This window comes from Cibotium barometz, chromosome 4 (genome assembly GCF_041138505.1).
Source record: "Cibotium barometz isolate CiBa-2024 chromosome 4, ASM4113850v1, whole genome shotgun sequence".
Lineage (NCBI taxonomy): Eukaryota > Viridiplantae > Streptophyta > Polypodiopsida > Cyatheales > Cibotiaceae > Cibotium > Cibotium barometz.
In genome coordinates, this window is record NC_141049.1 from 69194875 (window position 1) to 69213244 (window position 18370).

General features: G+C 42.2%; 1 protein-coding gene across 1 annotated transcript; it reads right to left on the minus strand.

Annotated features, from left to right (window-relative positions):
- Positions 1–12: 12 nt before the first annotated feature.
- LOC147639570 (uncharacterized) lies at positions 13–1230 on the minus strand. The gene is made up of 2 exons (XM_086792783.1): positions 809–1230; positions 13–631 (listed from the first exon to the last, which is right to left on the minus strand). Exons 1-2 carry the CDS (start codon positions 1065–1067, stop codon positions 18–20), a joined length of 873 nt encoding a protein of 290 aa, XP_086648909.1. The 5' UTR covers positions 1068–1230; the 3' UTR covers positions 13–17.
- Between the last annotated feature and the right edge of the window lie 17140 nt (positions 1231–18370).

Sequence of the window (18370 nt, forward strand, 5' to 3'; positions counted from 1 at the left end):
GATAACCTGTTCAACTTCTACGTAGAGCTTGTCGAAACTCTGCAAACAATGGCATCCAAATCAGAAATGTAATCTACTGCCACTGTTTCAAACTGCAAAACTTTGTCCTCTTCAATATTACACATATTGCTGGCACCCTGTGTGTACTGCCTCTTCTTGTTGGACCCTAGTAGCCCACCAGGAAATGCTCCATTAGCCCTCTTCCAATTTTCCACCTTCCTGTCCAATCCTCCAGGTTTACTACTGCACATGCTCAACACACTCTCCCCAGACCTTGCCCATGCAATTTTATGTCCTGCTGGGTCTTTTTTAGCAGCATGGCACTTCTCAAAAGCATAGCACCTAGCAAACTTAGCTGTAATCTCCCCACATGATGGGGGACCCTGGTACACCTTATGGAAAAGAAGTCTGCAATCATCAATGAAAGAAGGCTGCAAATGGTGAAGGTAGACCTTTGCATTCTTCTGATACCGATGTTGGAAAACAGTAAGCCACTGATCATCTGGCAGATCATGGTCAGATAAGTCCCTAGCAACCTTTCCTTCTAGACTCAAACCATACTCCTCATGCAATTCTTCTGCAGTATAGCAGAATTTGTTGAGTATTGGGTACTCATCTATTCTGTTTTTCCCTAAAATACAGCAAGAGGAAACAATTACACATGCAACTATAGTACCAAATGTATAAAGTACTTAACATGCAACCATATTCATGCAACCAACATGCAGATAATGTCTTACAATACCTTAATTAGCATGCAACCAAATCAAATGGTACATTGCCAACCATGTAAACTAACAGAACTTACCCTTCTTCTTTGTCGTGGATCTGTCAACTTGTGTAACAAAGGATTTTTCCATGCTCTCTGTCATCTCTGATTGATCAATGTTCTGCCTCTCTTTGGGGGCTGTAGTACCACTGCTGTTGCGACGCTCTTTCTTGCTGGTATGAGGCTCCTTGCGGCTGCTACTAGGAGTTTTGGATAAACTCCCCTTCATCCTAGACTGCTTCTCTTCAGAAGCTTTGAGTGTGGCTCTAGCAGCACATTTACGGGCTGGTGTCCTCATGTTGGCAGAGGTCAATGGAGGAAGGAAAGGTCACAAGAGGAGCTATGGCAAACTTGTTTGTGAACAAAAGCTGGCAGTGCAAGGTGCTCTCGCGCGCGGTAGGGAGAGAGTGGTTTCAAATCAGTCCGATTCCCAAACGTGTGTGAAAGAACCATGAGTGCAATTTCTTTTTTTTTTCCTTGCTCTAAACAATGATTGCACTCGGTTTTATCATTTTTGAACTATACCTTAAAAAATGTAACCTTTAAAAAGTCCAAAATTCAAATACAAGTTCCCTCCTCCAAGAACCCTTCAAGTACCAAAGTGGCAAACAACCAAATGGGTACAATTTTAGTACCACCAAACCATGCTTTCAGCCCTCTACACAGTCATAACAAATTTTTTGGAATTAAGCTGATTTAGGTCGCATTCGCATGCAAAATTGTGATTTTGACCATACAGCCTAAACAGCTGATGATACGAACATCGTTTTGAACCAAGCTTCAACAATGCTCTTATTGCACCATCCTCCACACGTGAAATCAAACTTGGCTGATTCCGGGCTTTTAAGACTGCACGCGCATTAGCAACTTTTCGGCTACAACGCCTATACGGTCGACCAAACGTAATCGGAATTAAACCAGACTTCATATGCAGTGTCAGCATACTGTCCCCCATAGGCTCGACTAAGATTGACCAAATCCGATCACTCACGGCCGCGTTCACATGCACATTGTCTTTTTGTCATAGAGGCTGACAAACTTGAACAAACTAACTCGGTTTTGGACCTATCTCCATACAGGGTGTTATCACACTATCTTCAATACATAGAGTAAGGATAGACCACTTTTGAGCTTTTTAGGTTACGTTCACACGTGACACCAGCTTTTCGGTCATAAGGCTTAAAAAAGTGATCCAGGAAGATCGCAACTCATTGAGATTGGATATGCCTGTGCATGTGGGCTAGTTTGACACATCTATATTACTTCACATCTAATTGGACATCATTAGCTTGCGTGCATGCACTAAAAGATACATTTGAGTAAAAAGAGCTTTTTTCACACAATCCAGCCGTATCGGGCTAGTACCCCATTCAATCGAAGGCCTAAGCTCTTAAAATCAATAATTATTTCCCTGACCCTAGGTCGAGTTGTAATTGACCTTGCACAGTTTTGTTCACAATAAAAAGTCAATCTAAAAAATTGAACTAGGCCCATCTTTTCTGTTAATAAAATCAATTCTAAGTTTCCATCCCAGCTATCAAAATCATCTAAAATAATTTTTTGAATATTCCACACAATATTTCGATTTGGAAACAAGTTGAACTTCAACTCTGGCCAGATAATATCCACTTTCTTTTGTTTGACAAGATCTTCTTGTAGCTGATGTACCATTTTCTCGCGCAAATCTTGGGAAAAATGGTCCATGAACCATTTGCGCTCTAATGCACGATCTTTTGTGCTTGCCATTTACGAAAATGCTGAAAAAAATCATGAGTATAAAACTTTTGCATCTCCAAGATATCTATTTTTATTCTCAAACCATCAAATCACATCTTAAGAAAATATTTGATGTTTATGACAGATAGGAAAAAATTTCTAAGTTTAACTTGATGCAAATTCAAGATATACCTTTTTAACTTCTAACACCATCAAAATACACATTAAAAACTTCACCTCAATTTCACGTTAAAGTGGGACACCAGATAACTAAAAGAATCACTTAATCATATCTCTACCATTTATCATATCTCCCAAATAATCCCTAGCCATAGGTTGTTAGATGTATAATGTATCATAGTAATACTAAAATGACCACATGGTAGTTTAGAATGCTACATAGAAAGTCTTATGGAGACATAGTTATAGTGTGCCTTTAGTATTCATATATGCCTACACAATATCTAGACAGTTATACCTCACTCCATTGTTCTAAAACAAATTCTACTCACAAATATATTTAAACATTAATATTTGGAAAAAAAAAAGAGTAGATCTTGATATATTGCAAAGCTTACAAAATCCCAATAGAAACAAAATCCTAACCATCACTAATCAAAGTATCATGGGTGCATAAAAGAGGGGTAGCTTAACCTGAATTTTGCAAATTCTTCAAAATATCATCAGCACTTGCATCCAAAGGCTCTTCAACTTCTTCTTCTCCCATTTCCTTGTTACTATCGTTGTGAGGAGTAGAGACGTCATCATTTTCTCTACTTTCCAAACCTGCCCACCTTCTAAGGTTTATATCCTCTTCCATTGTAGAATGGCAAAAAGATTCCAAATCTATCATCTGGTCACTGGTGCAAGCAAACTGATATAACCTTCCGCTGAAGTAGAAGTGCTTCTTTTGTACCATAGCCTAGTGAGAAGATGTCTATCACTTGATCATCTTCTTTGACACAGAGACACTTGATTGAATGATGAACAAAAAGAGCTTTGGCCATTGCCACAACATCAAACTCTTCTTCATCAACAGAAAGAGTATGCATTGGTTGCAAGAGAGCCTCTTTAACATCTAAATAGTAGGTGTACTGATCCCCTTGGCTAAAGAATGCCCAAACCGCTAAAACTATTTCGCGAAGAGCAGTGCTTTGACAAGTCTCTAATGCTATTAGAGAGCTAAGAGGTAAAGCATGCACTTCATACCATTTATCTTTTTCTGAAATTGCCTTCTCTAGAGAAGCAGCATGTTTATACTTGACCAACCCAGCAATCACAAACTCTGCTGGTTGATGTGCTATCCCGCAAATTCCATCAATTATTTTACCAAATTGGAGAGCACTCCAGCCACTAGATATAAGCCCTTTGTTAGTTGTATCTAGGATTCAAACACCAACATGCACTGCAGAGTTATTCTCCCCATGGAGAAATTCAATGCCTTCTAGATTCTTGCCGACACATTTTATTGTCCATGGTAGACTAATTTGTGAGCTACAAGCACCAGTTTTCTGTGCAATTATCCATTGCACATATCCCTTGGTGACTTCTGGGAGTGTTGGTGTCTCCTTTGTTTGTTGCAGCTTGAGAAGTAGCCATTCATAATAGCTAGTAAAGAGAGAATTGTAGATTGCATTAGTAATGCTATAATAGGACATACACTCCTCCCATGAGCTAATAGCCACTCCTCCCATGAGCTAATAGCCACTACTGGATCAAGATCTTTGAACTTCTTCAACATCTCAATCACAAAAACCTTTGTCTGCTTCATTTTTGTTGCACGTGAAAACAGATCAAGCATGTCATCTTAATGCGGCTGCTTCACTAAGCAGATCTTTTCCTCAATCAGCTCACATTGTAGAAGTCGGGACATCATCATCTTCAAGGCCCTGTAGGCATCTGAAGGTTGTTTTGCTTGGTTGTCGTCCGCGAGAAGTTAAGGCCTGGTGCTTCTCTAGGATGTATATCCATTGGTCATATATGTCATCTTTGTACATGACCATGTGTGATTCTTTTGCAGCAAACGAGTTATGGTTGAAGGTGATGTTTGCCACTTTCACAAAAGCCTTCAAAAAACAAAAAATACGTATGTTGGCACCCTATAGCCGTGGAACAATATGTTGCATTTATGCTATTAAGAAGCACTATTTGCTCAAACTTAGCACCCTATGGCCCTAGGACCACAAGGTTGTTGGAATTAGGGTTGCAGGAATGCACACACAACTTCAAGAAGATGAGGAAGCTTGAGCACAACACAGTAGTGTATTATGAGTGCCAAAAATGAAAGATAACAAGCCCTAGAAGATAATGGGCGTATATACAATGCACGGGGGAAAAAACCTCCTAGTGAGGGAAAAAGTGCCCCGGCGGTCCTAAGTGTGTTCACACACATCACTACTATAATATGGTAACAAATCCCCCCTGGAGTGATGCGGTGAACAAGAGCTAGCACTCATGTATAGGGAAGTGTCTAGCTATGTGGACGAATCCACAAAAGGGAGTAAGCCCAAAGCTTTGCGAAAAGCTTCGAACTTCTCACGAGGCAGAGCCTTTGTGAAAAGGTCTGCAAGGTTATCCTGTGTTGGCACATAAGCCAAACTGATCTCTCCTGCAGAGAGTCTCTCCCTGACATAATGGTAGTGCACCTCAATGTGCTTCGTACGAGCATGGAACACTGGGTTCCGCGCAACTGCCAATGCGCTCTGACTGTCAGTGAAGATGGTGGTGGCAGATGGCTGCCCAACACCGAAATCAGCCATAAGGCGTCTGAGCCACACACACTCAACCGTAGCTGTGAAAGCTGCCCTGTACTCAGCTTCACAACTAGAAGTGGCCACAGTAGGCTGCTTCTTGCTCAACCATGATATGCATGAGCTTCCAAGCATGAAGCAAAAACCACTCGTGGACACGCGGGTGTCATAACAACCAGCCCAGTCAGAATCTGAAAAAGCATGTAAATCTGGCGGCAATGATCCCCCCTTGGGATAAAGCAACCCAAGATGCCGAGTACCACTCAAATAGCGAAAGATACGCTTCACTGCCTGCCAATGCTTAATGCCTGGGCTATGCATAAATCTGCTCACCTGTGAGACTGCAAACTGAATGTCTGGCCTCGTAATGCATACATAAATGAGGCAACCAACAGCTGTCTGATAGAGTGTGACATCAAAGTGATCTCCAGCATCATGAAGACTCAATTTCAAACCTGTCTCCATTGGAGTAGCAATAGGCTTGCAGTCTTCAAGGCCAAATCTCCGCAACAATGTTTCAATATACTTTGTCTGACACAAAGCAATACCTCCATCACACTGCTTAAATTGTATCCCCAAATAATGATGCAAATGCCCCAAATCTGACATCTCAAAAGAGGCATTCAAATCAGCCTTAAAATCAGCAATATGACTCTCATTTGGTCCTGTGAGCAGCATGTCATCGACATAGAGAGCAATGATTAGATGTACACCATCCACACGTTTAACATACAAAGTGCTTTCTGTTGGACTATTCTGAAACCCATGTGCAGTCAAATATGCATGTATTTTTTCATACCAAGCTCGTGGAGCTTGCTTTAAACCATATAAAGCCTTTTTTAACCTGCACACTTTGTTTTCCTGCCCTCTTTGAACAAAACCACGAGGCTGCGATACATACACCTCCTCATGCAAATCTCCATTTAAGAACGCAGTCTTTATGTCCAGCTGATGTACATTCCAACCATTATGAGCTGCTAATGCACAGATGCTACGAACAGTGGTCATACGACATGTGGGAGCAAAAGTCTCATCAAAATCAATGCCCTTCTCTTGAGCATAACCTTTTGCAACAAGCCTAGCCTTATGGCGATCCACTGTGCCATCAGGCTTACGCTTCAATTTGTATACCCACTTAGTGCCAATGGCCTTCTTGCCAGGGGGCAAGTCACATAAAGACCATGTACCATTCTTCATAATAGCATCGTATTCTGCTTGCATAGCAGCCATCCAATTTTCTGAACTTTGTGCCTCATCAAATGAAACAGGCTCACTTTCATCGCACATACTAGAAACAGCCAATGCATAACAATCTGACGCATAAGAGGCACCATGAGAGCCAGAACGAGTGCGACTAGACAAAGGGGCATCCAACTTGCTGTCACGCAAAGTCTGCACCAGCCATCTAGGCATATTCCTAGAGCCCTCAATCTCTTGTCTCTCATCCTCAAGTGCATCATGCACATCTGCATCAGATATAGGCTGATCTGTGCCATCATTTAAAACCTGCATAGGCTGAAAAACTGCCTCATGAGGTATTGCACTTGACTGTGCACCACTGAAAAGAGGCAACAATGTATCATAGACATCACGTGAGCTGATATCTGTCTCCTTAGTACATGAAACCAAGGGCTGAACTGCATCTTCCACAAATACAACATCACGGCTAACCAAAATGCGCTTTGTCTGTGGATGATACAAACGATAGCCTTTGCTCTCAGCACTATATCCAACAAAAATACATTTGACAGCTTTGTCATCCAATTTTCTGCGATGTTGCACAGGCACTAATGCATATGCCAGGCAACCAAAAACACGTAAATGGCCAACAGATGGCTTGCGGCCATGCCAAGCCTCATATGGAGTGACAACCTGTAGTGCTTTGGTGGGACACCTGTTTAGTACATAAGTGGCACACATGACAGCCTCAAGCCAAAAACCATGTGGTAGACTTTGACTCTTAACCATACATCTTGCCATTTCCATGAGAGACCTGTTTTTCCTCTCAGCCACACCATTTTGCTGTGGTGTATACGGCACTGTACATTGGTGTTTTATCCCACGCTCAGCCAGAAATGCATTAAATTCTGAAGACATATACTCCCCCCCTCGATCTGAACGGAGGGTGCCCATCTTACTTTCTGACACATTTTCAGCCATAACCAAAAACTGTTTGAAGCACAAAAACACTTCGGACTTTGCCTTCAAAGGATATACCCATGCATGCCTGGTAAAATCATCAATGAAAGTCACGAAGTAAAGGTAGTTTCCAAATGATGGAGTTTGCATGGGACCACAAACATCACTGTGAACAAGCTGCAATCTGCGTTCAGCTCTCACTGATCCATCTTTGGGAAAGGAAGCACGCTGCATTTTACCCAATATGCAGCCCTCACAAACATGCTTGACAGGTGCCTCAAGCTTAGGCAAAGAAGACACCATTTCAGATTTCTGCAGGCGCAGCAAACTTGCAAAATTCAGATGACCAAAACGTGCATGCCACAGTTTTGCATTTGAAATAGCCTGCGTATCCATAATAGCACATGCTGAATCCTCTACACATTTGCCATCCATATTGAGCTTATACAGCCCTCGACATAGTGAACCAGATGCTACAATGATGTCACCACAAGAGAGATCATGAACAGTACATCTGTCATCCACAAATTTTACAACCAAACCTGTTTTGGCAAATGCGGAGACTGACAGCAGATTCTTTTTGATCCCTGGCACATACAATGCATCAAAAAGTGTAAAGGTGTTGCCATTTGCAACATTCAGCACAATCTGTCCAACTCCTTTAACGGGATAAGAGGAGTTATTGGCACAAGTGACAGTATTCCCTGTGGGAGCAGACTCAAGGAAAGTGAATAAACTGCGCTGCGAGGTGATATGCTTAGTGGCACCACTGTCAAAGTACCATACATCTGAATCTACTGCAGACATACATGTGTCATGCAAAGATGGGTCATAACTGCACTGCGCATTGAATGCCCATTCTGTATCTAGCACAACATTAGCAGATTCATTGTTAGAAGGAGAGGCATCTGCAACAGCCATACCAGCCTCTTTCTTCTTAGCCTCTTTCGCAGCCAGCTTAGGACACGCTTTGATGACATGATCATTTCCCTTACAGTACTTGCAAAATGTCTTCTGTTTGTCACCCTTCTTCTCATCTTTGTCTTCCTTCTTTGGTTGCGCAGCATTTGCAGATTTCTGCTTACTAGAAGAAAAGCCAGCTTTACCTTTCCCGCTTCTCTGACTAGCACCGAAAGCTTGATCTGCGACACGCATACTATTCCTGTTTTGCCTTGACTGGTCTTCTTGCAGCAAAACAGAAACTAACTCCTCAAATGATAAGGCATTGGGATTGCCTTTCATCATCAAGCGAAGAGTGGAAGCAAAACCCTGATAAGAATCTGGTAGACCATTCAAAACAGTCTGCACAAGTGAACTGTCTGACAGGATTTCATCTGCAGAAATGAGCTGCTCTTTGAAATCCTTGATCTTTGTCAAAAAGCTATCCATAGAATCACCTTCGTTCATATGCTCATTCTCCAACTGTTTTCGGAGATAAGCAACACGAGCCTCATTTCTTGCCTGATACAATGTGGCAAGTACATCCCAAGCATCCTTAGAAGTCCTGCAGGAGCGAATATGTGGGATAATGGTACGTTTGACAGACAGCGCAATCAAGGCATGAGCCTGCGCATCTCTACCATCCCAACGAATCTGCTCTGCTGAAAGTGGTGGTTCCCGAACAGCTGCTACAGCACTTGTGCCTGCACCATCATCAACAGTACCTGTTTCTGATGTGTTTGCAGCATTCCCAGCCACAATAGGACGTGCATCAATACCCTGCACAATATTCCATAACCCCTTTGCTACCAATACATGTCGCATCATATATGCCCACAATGGATAGTTGGTGCCATCCAACTTATCCTCAGCAGCCAACATGCGGAATACATCATTGTTGTCAGCCATGGCCAATGACTGTACTACTAGATGTAAATGCTGTCTGCAAGAGGTAAACCTGTATAAAATCGACCTGTGCTATATAGCACAGCCCAAAACAGACGAATGGGCACCTGTCCTGCAGATTTTAATCTTGACAGAAAATCTGCACAGTAGGACGATTTTGCCTGCGCAGTACTTGGAATGCAAAAACGGAGGGCGAAATGACTTCAGATCAAAATTCTGAAACGACCAAGCCCTACGGGCTCCCCCACGGCATATACTAACCTGCAGACGCTCGTGAAACCTCGTTGCAATCGGAGGAGATGAAGCGGCAGGTGCCGGTGATGCTGCCCGGGAGGAGGAAGCCTGCTCTGATACCAATTGTTGGAATTAGGGTTGCAGGAATGCACACACAACTTCAAGAAGATGAGGAAGCTTGAGCACAACACAGTAGTGTATTATGAGTGCCAAAAATGAAAGATAACAAGCCCTAGAAGATAATGGGCGTATATACAATGCACGGGGGAAAAAACCTCCTAGTGAGGGAAAAAGTGCCCCGGCGGTCCTAAGTGTGTTCACACACATCACTACTATAATATGGTAACAAAGGTCCCCTCTATACTAGTAAGAAGCCCTCCATGCTAGGAAGAAACTCTTTATGCTCTATGTCCCTCTAGCAAGGAACACCATATGATGTATGTTGCCACCTTATGCCACTATGTTTGTCTCTATTCTAGTAAGAATCTCTCTATGCACTATGTTGCCACCTTATGGCCCCATGCCCACAAGGTGCCTTGTATGGCCACAAAGTTCCTTCTATGGCTACAAGGTGCCTTCTTTGATTGCATCTATTTTTGCATCTATGTAGCACCTTATGGCGCGAGCCACAAGGCCATAGGGTGCTCTTAAATGGCCATGCCACTTAGAGCACCCTATGGCTCTATTTCCATAGGGTGCTCTATATAGGCCAAAGTACATAGAGCACCCTATGGCCCTGTGGCCATGGGGTGCTCATATGGGTCATGCTACATAGAGCACCCTATGGCCCTATGGCCATAGGGTGCTCTATATCAGCCATGCTACATAGAGCACCCTATGGCCAGAAGGCCATAGGGTATTCTTTGTGGACTATGCTACATAGAGCACCCAATGGCCAAATGACCATGGACTATTTATCAAAAAGCTAGAATTCCTTTTGAGATAGCTCATGGGCATAGAGCCATAGGGTGATCTATATAGACAATGCTGCATATAGCACCCTATAAAATTTGTTACATAGAGCAGCCCATGGCCAAATGACCATGGATTATAAACTCAAGAGGCTAGAAATTGTTGTTGAAATGGCTTATGACCATAGAGCCATAGTGTGCTTTATGTAGATTATGGTACATATTGCAGCCCATAGCAAAAGGATCTAAATAGAGCACCCTAAGATTACACACTTATGTAGGACTTTCAACCAACAACAAGGAGAATACAATCGATTTTGGCGCCCAAGTCTGTTGGCATCCCACTCACCTCCCACGGTACCAACTACGACTACCTCGGCCCCATTTTTGGTGACACAAATAGGTATGAGAAGATATTTGAAGAATTTATATTTTTAGAGAGAGTGTGTGTTTGTAGAGAGAGAATGTATTTTTAGAGAGAGAATGAGGTGAAAAAATTACACATACATGTTGAGAGTAGGTTCGGGGGCGCCAGAGGTGGTGTTGCGGGAGGGACGAGGGAGGTGTCGGAATGGGAGGCGGAATGTTGAAGATGCCGAAAAATTGGGGGGAGAGAGGGCACCAAACAACGAACTTGGAATGCCGAAAGGGGGGATGCGAGGGTGTCGAGAAGGTGCGATCACAAGGCGGAGAGGGAACTGCAAGAGAGAGAGAGAGAGAAGAGAGAAGATACTGCAAATCTACAGTATTACCAAAGGAAGAGGGGCGGCAGGGAGAGGAGTGTGTGTGTGTGTGTGTTTTGTTGAGGCGATGACAACAGCCAATGTACTTGCAAGAGAGAGGGAGGGAAGCTATGGCAGGTGCAGGTGCATAGGGCGTGAGAGGGAGCGGAGAAGGGCAAAGAAGAGAGAGAGAGAGAGAGAGAGAGAGAGAGAGAGAGAGAGAGAGTGTGTGTGTGTATGTGTGTGTGAGTGTGCATGCGACGGCCAAAAAAGAATAGTCGACAGAGAGAAGGAGAGAGCTATGGCTATGGCGCGCAGGTGCACAGGGCAACGAGCGAGAGAGAGAGAGAGAGAGAGAGAGAGAGAGAGAGAGAGAGAGAGAGAGAGAGAGAGAGAGAGAGAGAGAGAGTGACGTGTGTAGGTCAGAGACCATTTACTTCACCTTACCCTTTCAATTCAAATTTTAAATTTTGAATTGAAAAGTGGGGGTTGTTCACATGCCTCACCATAGAAAAACAAGCTTCGTCATCTCTTTAAAAAAAAATTTCGCAGCGCGCTGCCCCTCGACCCTACCCTGCACCTGCGCAAGGAGGCGGCAAGGGGCTGCCGCCCCTTGACCCTGCTAGCAAAATTTGGACAAAGGGCATGTCTCAAACTGCTCTATTTTTTGTCTGCCATTGTGTTTATAGGCTTCTAAAACGTGTTCTAGAAAATTCTGAGCCATACTCCTTTTTTTTAAAAAAAGTGTCATCACCAAAATTATCCTAGACACTCGAAAATATCTAAGAACCACTTTCAAATATTATTTACATGCATGTTACAAGATTTCTATATATGGGAAATCCTATCTCTAATACAGACCGTGTGGCACACATGCATGCGAGACTCTATAGGAGGATAGTGTGACACAGGTGCACGTGGCATGTGTGGCCCACATGGTACAAGGGGCACTTGAGTACACACTACACATCCATTAAATTGTTCCCGTCCAACTCTCCCAGCAAATTTATGCCCACAATATTATAAATGTGTGGCTGAGGCACACACTACACATGCCATGGACACACATGGCACATGCGACATGGGCCCACACTGCACAGATTCCCTTATGGCCCTAGGGTCATAGGGTTAAACAAAACTCCAAGCATGAATCAGTGGATTGCTTACTCCTATGGCCCTAAGGTCATAAGGGAACCATTTTATTTCAATAGGCAACACAAAGAGAGGTTGGGAGGAGCCCTATGGACTTTGGGCCATAGGGACTTGTGTGTGGTAGCAAGGAGAAACCTTAAGGCCCTAGGGCCATAGGGTATTACATGTGGCCCTAGGGCCATGGGGTTCTTCCTTACTGGGGGAGGGACCCTATGGCCCTAGGACCATAGGGTCTTGCATGTGGCGCTAGGGCTCTGGGGTTCTTATGTGCAAGGAAGGAACCCTAGGCTCATAAGGGAACCATTTTTTTTGAATAGGCAACACAAAGAGAGGTTGGGAGGAACCCTATGGACTTTGGGCCATAGGGATTTGTGTGTGGTAGCAAGGAAAAACCTAAAGGCCCTAGGGCCATAGGGTCTTACATGTGGCCCTAGGGTCATGGGGTTCTTCTTTGCTGGGAGATCCTAACCCTATGGCCCTAGGGCCATAGTGTCTTGCATGTGGTGCTAGGGCCCTGGGGTTCTTCTTTGCAAGGAAGGAACCGGATGGACCTTGGGCAATAGGGACTTATGGCCCTAGGGTCATAAGGGATCCATTTGTCTTTCAATAGGCAACAGAAAGAGAGGTACCCTTATGGCCCTAGGGTCATAGGGTTAAACAAACCAACAAATACAAATCTGTGGTTTGCTTAGCCCTATGGCATTAGTGCCATAGGAGATCCATTTCTCTTTGAATAGGAAACACAAAGAGAGGTTCCCTTATGGCCCTAGTGTCATAGGGTTAAATAAAAAAACCAAACACAATATGTTCTTTTAAATACTTTGCAAGTATGGGCTTCAACCTTGGTGATAGAGTATGCATGTTCGTAGCTGCACAAAAGGTTGCCATTGGGAGTATATGCAAAGTAGACCCAGATGCTTATTGTCCTGGTGTGTTTATTGGGGAAGGCCATGTATCGGTATCAATTGAATTGTGTTTGGAAAAGAAAGCACTTCCTCCATTTCCAACAATGGATCGATTGACAGTGGGAGATGCTTTCCACAGTATCGTGAGATGGAGTATTGGGTCACTACACCTTATAAATGAGATGCAACAAACAGGATTGTCTATGTCTCACAGTAATTTAGCAATTGGAGTATTGGAGGCACAATATGATAGAGTGAGCTATAGGGAGGTTTGGAAGGATAGAAAAGTTCAGGTATGGAATGAAAGTAGGACCCATGTAATGGCAGAAGGGGTTGTCATGTATGTATATTTATTTGATTCAGTAAACTTTAAAGAGCTGTTTGAAGATAACATTGGTATTGGTATTGAGACATCCTACAATGGTGAGCCTAATCTATCTATAACTGATGTGTGTAGCATCAATCTTGTTTCTTGGCCTATTAAGAGAGTGACAACTATGGATGGAAAATCATTGCTACAATACGAGGATCTAAGTGTGACATATGAATTGCATGACATAAGCATTGAACTACCAGCTTTTTTTGTGGAGCCTATTTCAAAAAAGAGAAAATATTGCTTTGTAAATAGGAAGCCAAAAATGTCTATTAAACCTTCTAAGAAAATCAAACAAGTGTCACTATCATCCATTCAACTTGTTGCCACCATAGATTGTTGTGCCAAAAGGTGTTGTCAGTATGCAAACCGAGATAGGTTCATGGCTATGCGTAATGATTTTTGGGGACAGAGCTTACAAAAGAGGACCAATTATGTGTATGATACAATGTTGACAGCTTGGCGTGAGAACACAGCAACTGCAAAGTCTTGCTATGTATTTTCTTTTAATGGCAATGAGGTTTGTTGTAGAGCTTGGTATGAAATCCATGGCATTCCAAAAACATCGTTTTATCATTATCGAGAGCAATTTGAAAATGGGGTTCGTCGCTCAGTGCATGGTAACGATGGTGTCATAAGAAAAGGGAGAGATCATACAGAAATGGGCAGGGCATTGATTCGCTCTTTTGTGGATGAAAACTCAGAGAGAATGCCACATAAGAGTAGAACCACGGAGGATGGAACTAGGGAAACCTTGCTTGCAATACCAAACACATACAAGCAAATAGACATTTTATACGATGTCAATAAAACACTTGATAGTATGTCTCAAGCCAATGTCTAGTACTTCATTCAATAGGATTTGGAATACAGAGTTTGCCAATGTGACCTTGTCAAAAACAAGCGAGTTTTCCAAATGTGTCGTGTGTAGCAGAATTAAGTCTCAACTAGAGTTAACTAAGGATGAAGAGATGATTGCACGCTTGAGGATGAACGTAGGATTCACATGATGCAACAGCAGAGTTGTAGGAATGTGTACTACACATGGCGTAAGTTCTCACATTTGCAAAAAGATAAGTATTTATGAATTATACATGATAAGATGGACCAAAAGAAGACAGCAATACCTAGATTGCGTGTAAACTCAAAAGACTATGCTAATGCATATCAATTGCAAGTGTCATTAACCGGTATGATAACTCATGGACATGGCCATGGGATGTACGGTCATTTCTCACTTAATGGTTTATGGCCTTCTGATCCCAATGCTACGATTGGTTCCCTTGCATTGTGCTTACAAAATTTGGAAAGAAGAGAAGCCCATGGACTAGGAGATTTATGCCATGATGGTATGCCACGTAGCGATGTAACATTGTTCAAAGCATTGAACATTGAACTCAAGGATGGCTCTAGACCATCAAAACAAAATAAAGCGTGAGCGTGAGAGGGTTGCTTTAACAATACCATCATCATTGTCTTGAAGGATGTAATGAAGAGATTACAAGCTCTCCTAACTTTCAATTACCCTCCTCTCAATGTCCTACAAACACCATGAGCACACCTACATTTCAAAAACTTCCAGAGAATCTTTTTCTACAACTAATAATTGTGCAGGAGAGAATAAGAATCGTTATTTATTTGCTTACTTGTCCTTGCTAGTAGCAAAAGGGGTTTTCAAAACCATGAATTTGGGATTCTTAATGGTGGGTCATACACATGAGGACATAGATGCAATGTTTAGCAGGTTCTCAGAGAGATTACGAACAGAAATGACATTTACATTTCCACATTTGATGGAACATCTACAAAAATGTGAAAGCTCAGCATCGGCACCATTTTTGATGACACAAGTCCTTGACTTCAAGTCTTTTGTTCAAGGATATATATGCAATGGACAGGATGCTCTAGTGGGACATTCTAAACCACTTCAATTTTGTTTCTATAGGCAAGGTGACCTTCCAGTAATGCAGTACAAAATTCACCCAAAGTCACTTGATTGGATGCCAAGGGAATCAGGAATTGAGTTGTGGAAAAAAGATGATCGAGGTAAACCAATGCTACCAACAGGTTGCCCAAATGTTGTACCTATAGCCGATTACGTGAGAGATAGTCCTCTAGTTATTCAAGGGATTCAAACATATCTTGATTTTTGGAAAAGATGCTCTGTTTTAAAGGGAAAGGACCATGACTCTACAAAATACATGGAACCAGTTATTCTCTACTGGTGGAAAACATAATTGATGAGCTTGAAAAGCCAACCAACAAGCACACTGGTGAATATACACAATTTTTGCCAAAGACTGCAGGGACTCATTACATGCAACATGTAGAGGAAGACAGAGATGAGTTTCAAGGATATGAAGGATTGAATAATCACTTTGTTGGTCCTCACAGTGCAAGGCCACAGGAAGCTTTTAGACCTTAGATTGATGTAAAGGAAAGGGGATTTTGTTCTTGTGAGACCTGCAGATCCAGAATATCCAATATGGCTAGGAGTTGCAGAGTCAGATGTTGATGTAGATAGCTCATCTACAAATTACAACAAAGTACTTATTCAGTATTGGGCACCAAAACATCGGAAAAAAAATCCCACAATCCATGAACAATATGAGGATTATTGGAAAAAGAATTGGAGTTGCAATCTTGCTGACCCAAAGCGTTGGGAGTGTGTTGATGCAGTGGTGTGGTCATGGACTCCAAGGGGTGGAAGAATTGCCGATGCAATCAAAATCCCAGCCATTGTAATGGAGAAGGCACAAGCTAGCTTAATAGCAGCACAAATGAATAGCATATGGTACTATGTATGTCTTGGTGCATTTCTATTTTAATTACAAAGGCAAGGCACGTGGACAAACAGCCACATGGGTTTTGACTCTAATCATTTTTAAGACAATTTACTTTATTGTATTTGTATTATCTTAAATTCTTTTTTCTCTAAAATTTGAGAATGGTACTTTAGGGCATGTGTGGATTAGACATGAGATAGACAAGTTCTTTTATCAAATCAACATGATTGTATGAGGTGTTTATTAACACTCATGGGAAAGTCAACTCTCAATGCAAAAAAGGTGTTTCTAAACACCACCATTTACTTGAGAACTTATCACTTTGTCTAATGCAACACAAGTACTTGGCAACAAAGCTTATTTTTAATATTCCCAAATTGCACAAAATTTTCCCAAATTAAATGGGAAATGCGACTCCATAAACATCGAAATCGGTCCCAAAGTTGTGGGGTTTTCCCGTTTTATCTAAAAGGGTGTTTGGACTTTCTAGTGTCATATGCTAGCTACCAATTGAATACCCTAAACCCTAAACCCTAAACCGGTTGCGGCGCCTCGCACCCACAAAGCTCCCCGCATTCCCAGGCCGGCCCCCACCCCGCGCTGCCCTTAGCGGCGCACCACCCCGCCTCCCTGCACGTACATATACACGCACATACACACTCACACACACATACATATCCTACACACACACACACACACACGCACGCACGCACACACACAAAAACACACACACACACACACACACACACACATATATATATATATATATATAACATCTCCTTTCTTTTTTCTCTCTCCTCTCTTCTTCTTTCTTCCTTTTTCTCTCTCTTATTTTCTCTCTCTTCATTCTTCTTTTTCTCTTTCTCTCTTCCTTTCTTTCTTTTTCTCTCTCTACCTCTTTCTTTTTTCTTTTTCTTTTAATTTTTTATTTTTTTTATATTAAAAACACACACACACACACACATACTCTACTTCTCTGTCTTATTCTTTCTTTCTCTCTCTCTCTCTCTCTCTCTCTCTCTCTCTCTCTCTCTCTCTCTTTTTCTCTCTAAATTTTTTTATTTATTTAACAAAAAATTTAAAAATAAAAATAAAAGATTAAAAAATCCCCCCTTATTTTCTTTTTTATTAAATTTTTTTATTGATTTTATTACTATTTTTAATAATTTTATTTTTTATTTTTTATTAATTTTATTAAATTTAAAAAAAAACCTCTCTCTCTCTCTCCTTTCTTTTTCTCTCTCTCTCTCTCTTTCTTTCTCTTTCTCTCACTTTGTCTTTCTCTCTCTCACCGAACCCTAGCGCCCCCCGCTCCCCTCACTTTTCTCTCTCTCTCTCTCTCGGCACCGTGCCCCCCCTCTCCCGCACCGCACCCCCCCCTTGCAACGCGCCCACCCCCCTCGTCTGCAACGCGGCCCCCCCTGCCGGCCCCCACCTTGCACCTCTCGCCTCTTTGCGTCCCAAGCCGCGCCCTTGCCCCGCGTCGCGCCGCGTGCCCCCCCCCGCGCCGCCCGTCCCTCTGCGCCCTGCTGCCCCTCCCTGTGGCCTCCCCTTTACTCCGCGCTCCCCCTGCTCCGCCGCCTCCTGCTCTCGCTGCTCCCTGCACACAAACACACACACACTCTCTCTCTCTCTCTCTCTCTCTCTCTCACCTCACACACACACACACACACACACACCACACAAGACACTCTCTCTCTCTCTCTCTCTCTCTCTCTCTCACACACACACACACACACACATACACACACACACACTCTCCCTCTGTCACCCGCTCTCTCTCCTCACCCTCTCTCTCACACTCCCCACACACACCCCCTCTCTCTCGTTTTTTTCAAAAAAAATTTATAAATATATATATATATATATTTATTTATTATTATATTTATTTTTAAATATTTTTTAGTTATTATTTTTATTATTATAATTATTTTATTAAATGTATTTTTTAATTTTTATTTAAAAATTTTAAAAAAGTAAAAATTAAAAAAATTAAAAAAATTTATGTATATATTTTTTGTTTTTTATTTTTATTTCTTCATTTATTTCATTGAAGAAAAAAATAATA

Bases quoted from the DNA above. Each gene is read 5' to 3' on its own strand.
- LOC147639570 (XM_086792783.1), bottom strand. From the start codon at position 1,067: ATGAGGACACCAGCCCGTAAATGTGCTGCTAGAGCCACACTCAAAGCT. The intron at 632-808 runs GTAAGTTCTGTT...GCTGTATTTTAG, and splicing joins ATCCACGACAAAGAAGAAGG to GGAAAAACAGAATAGATGAG.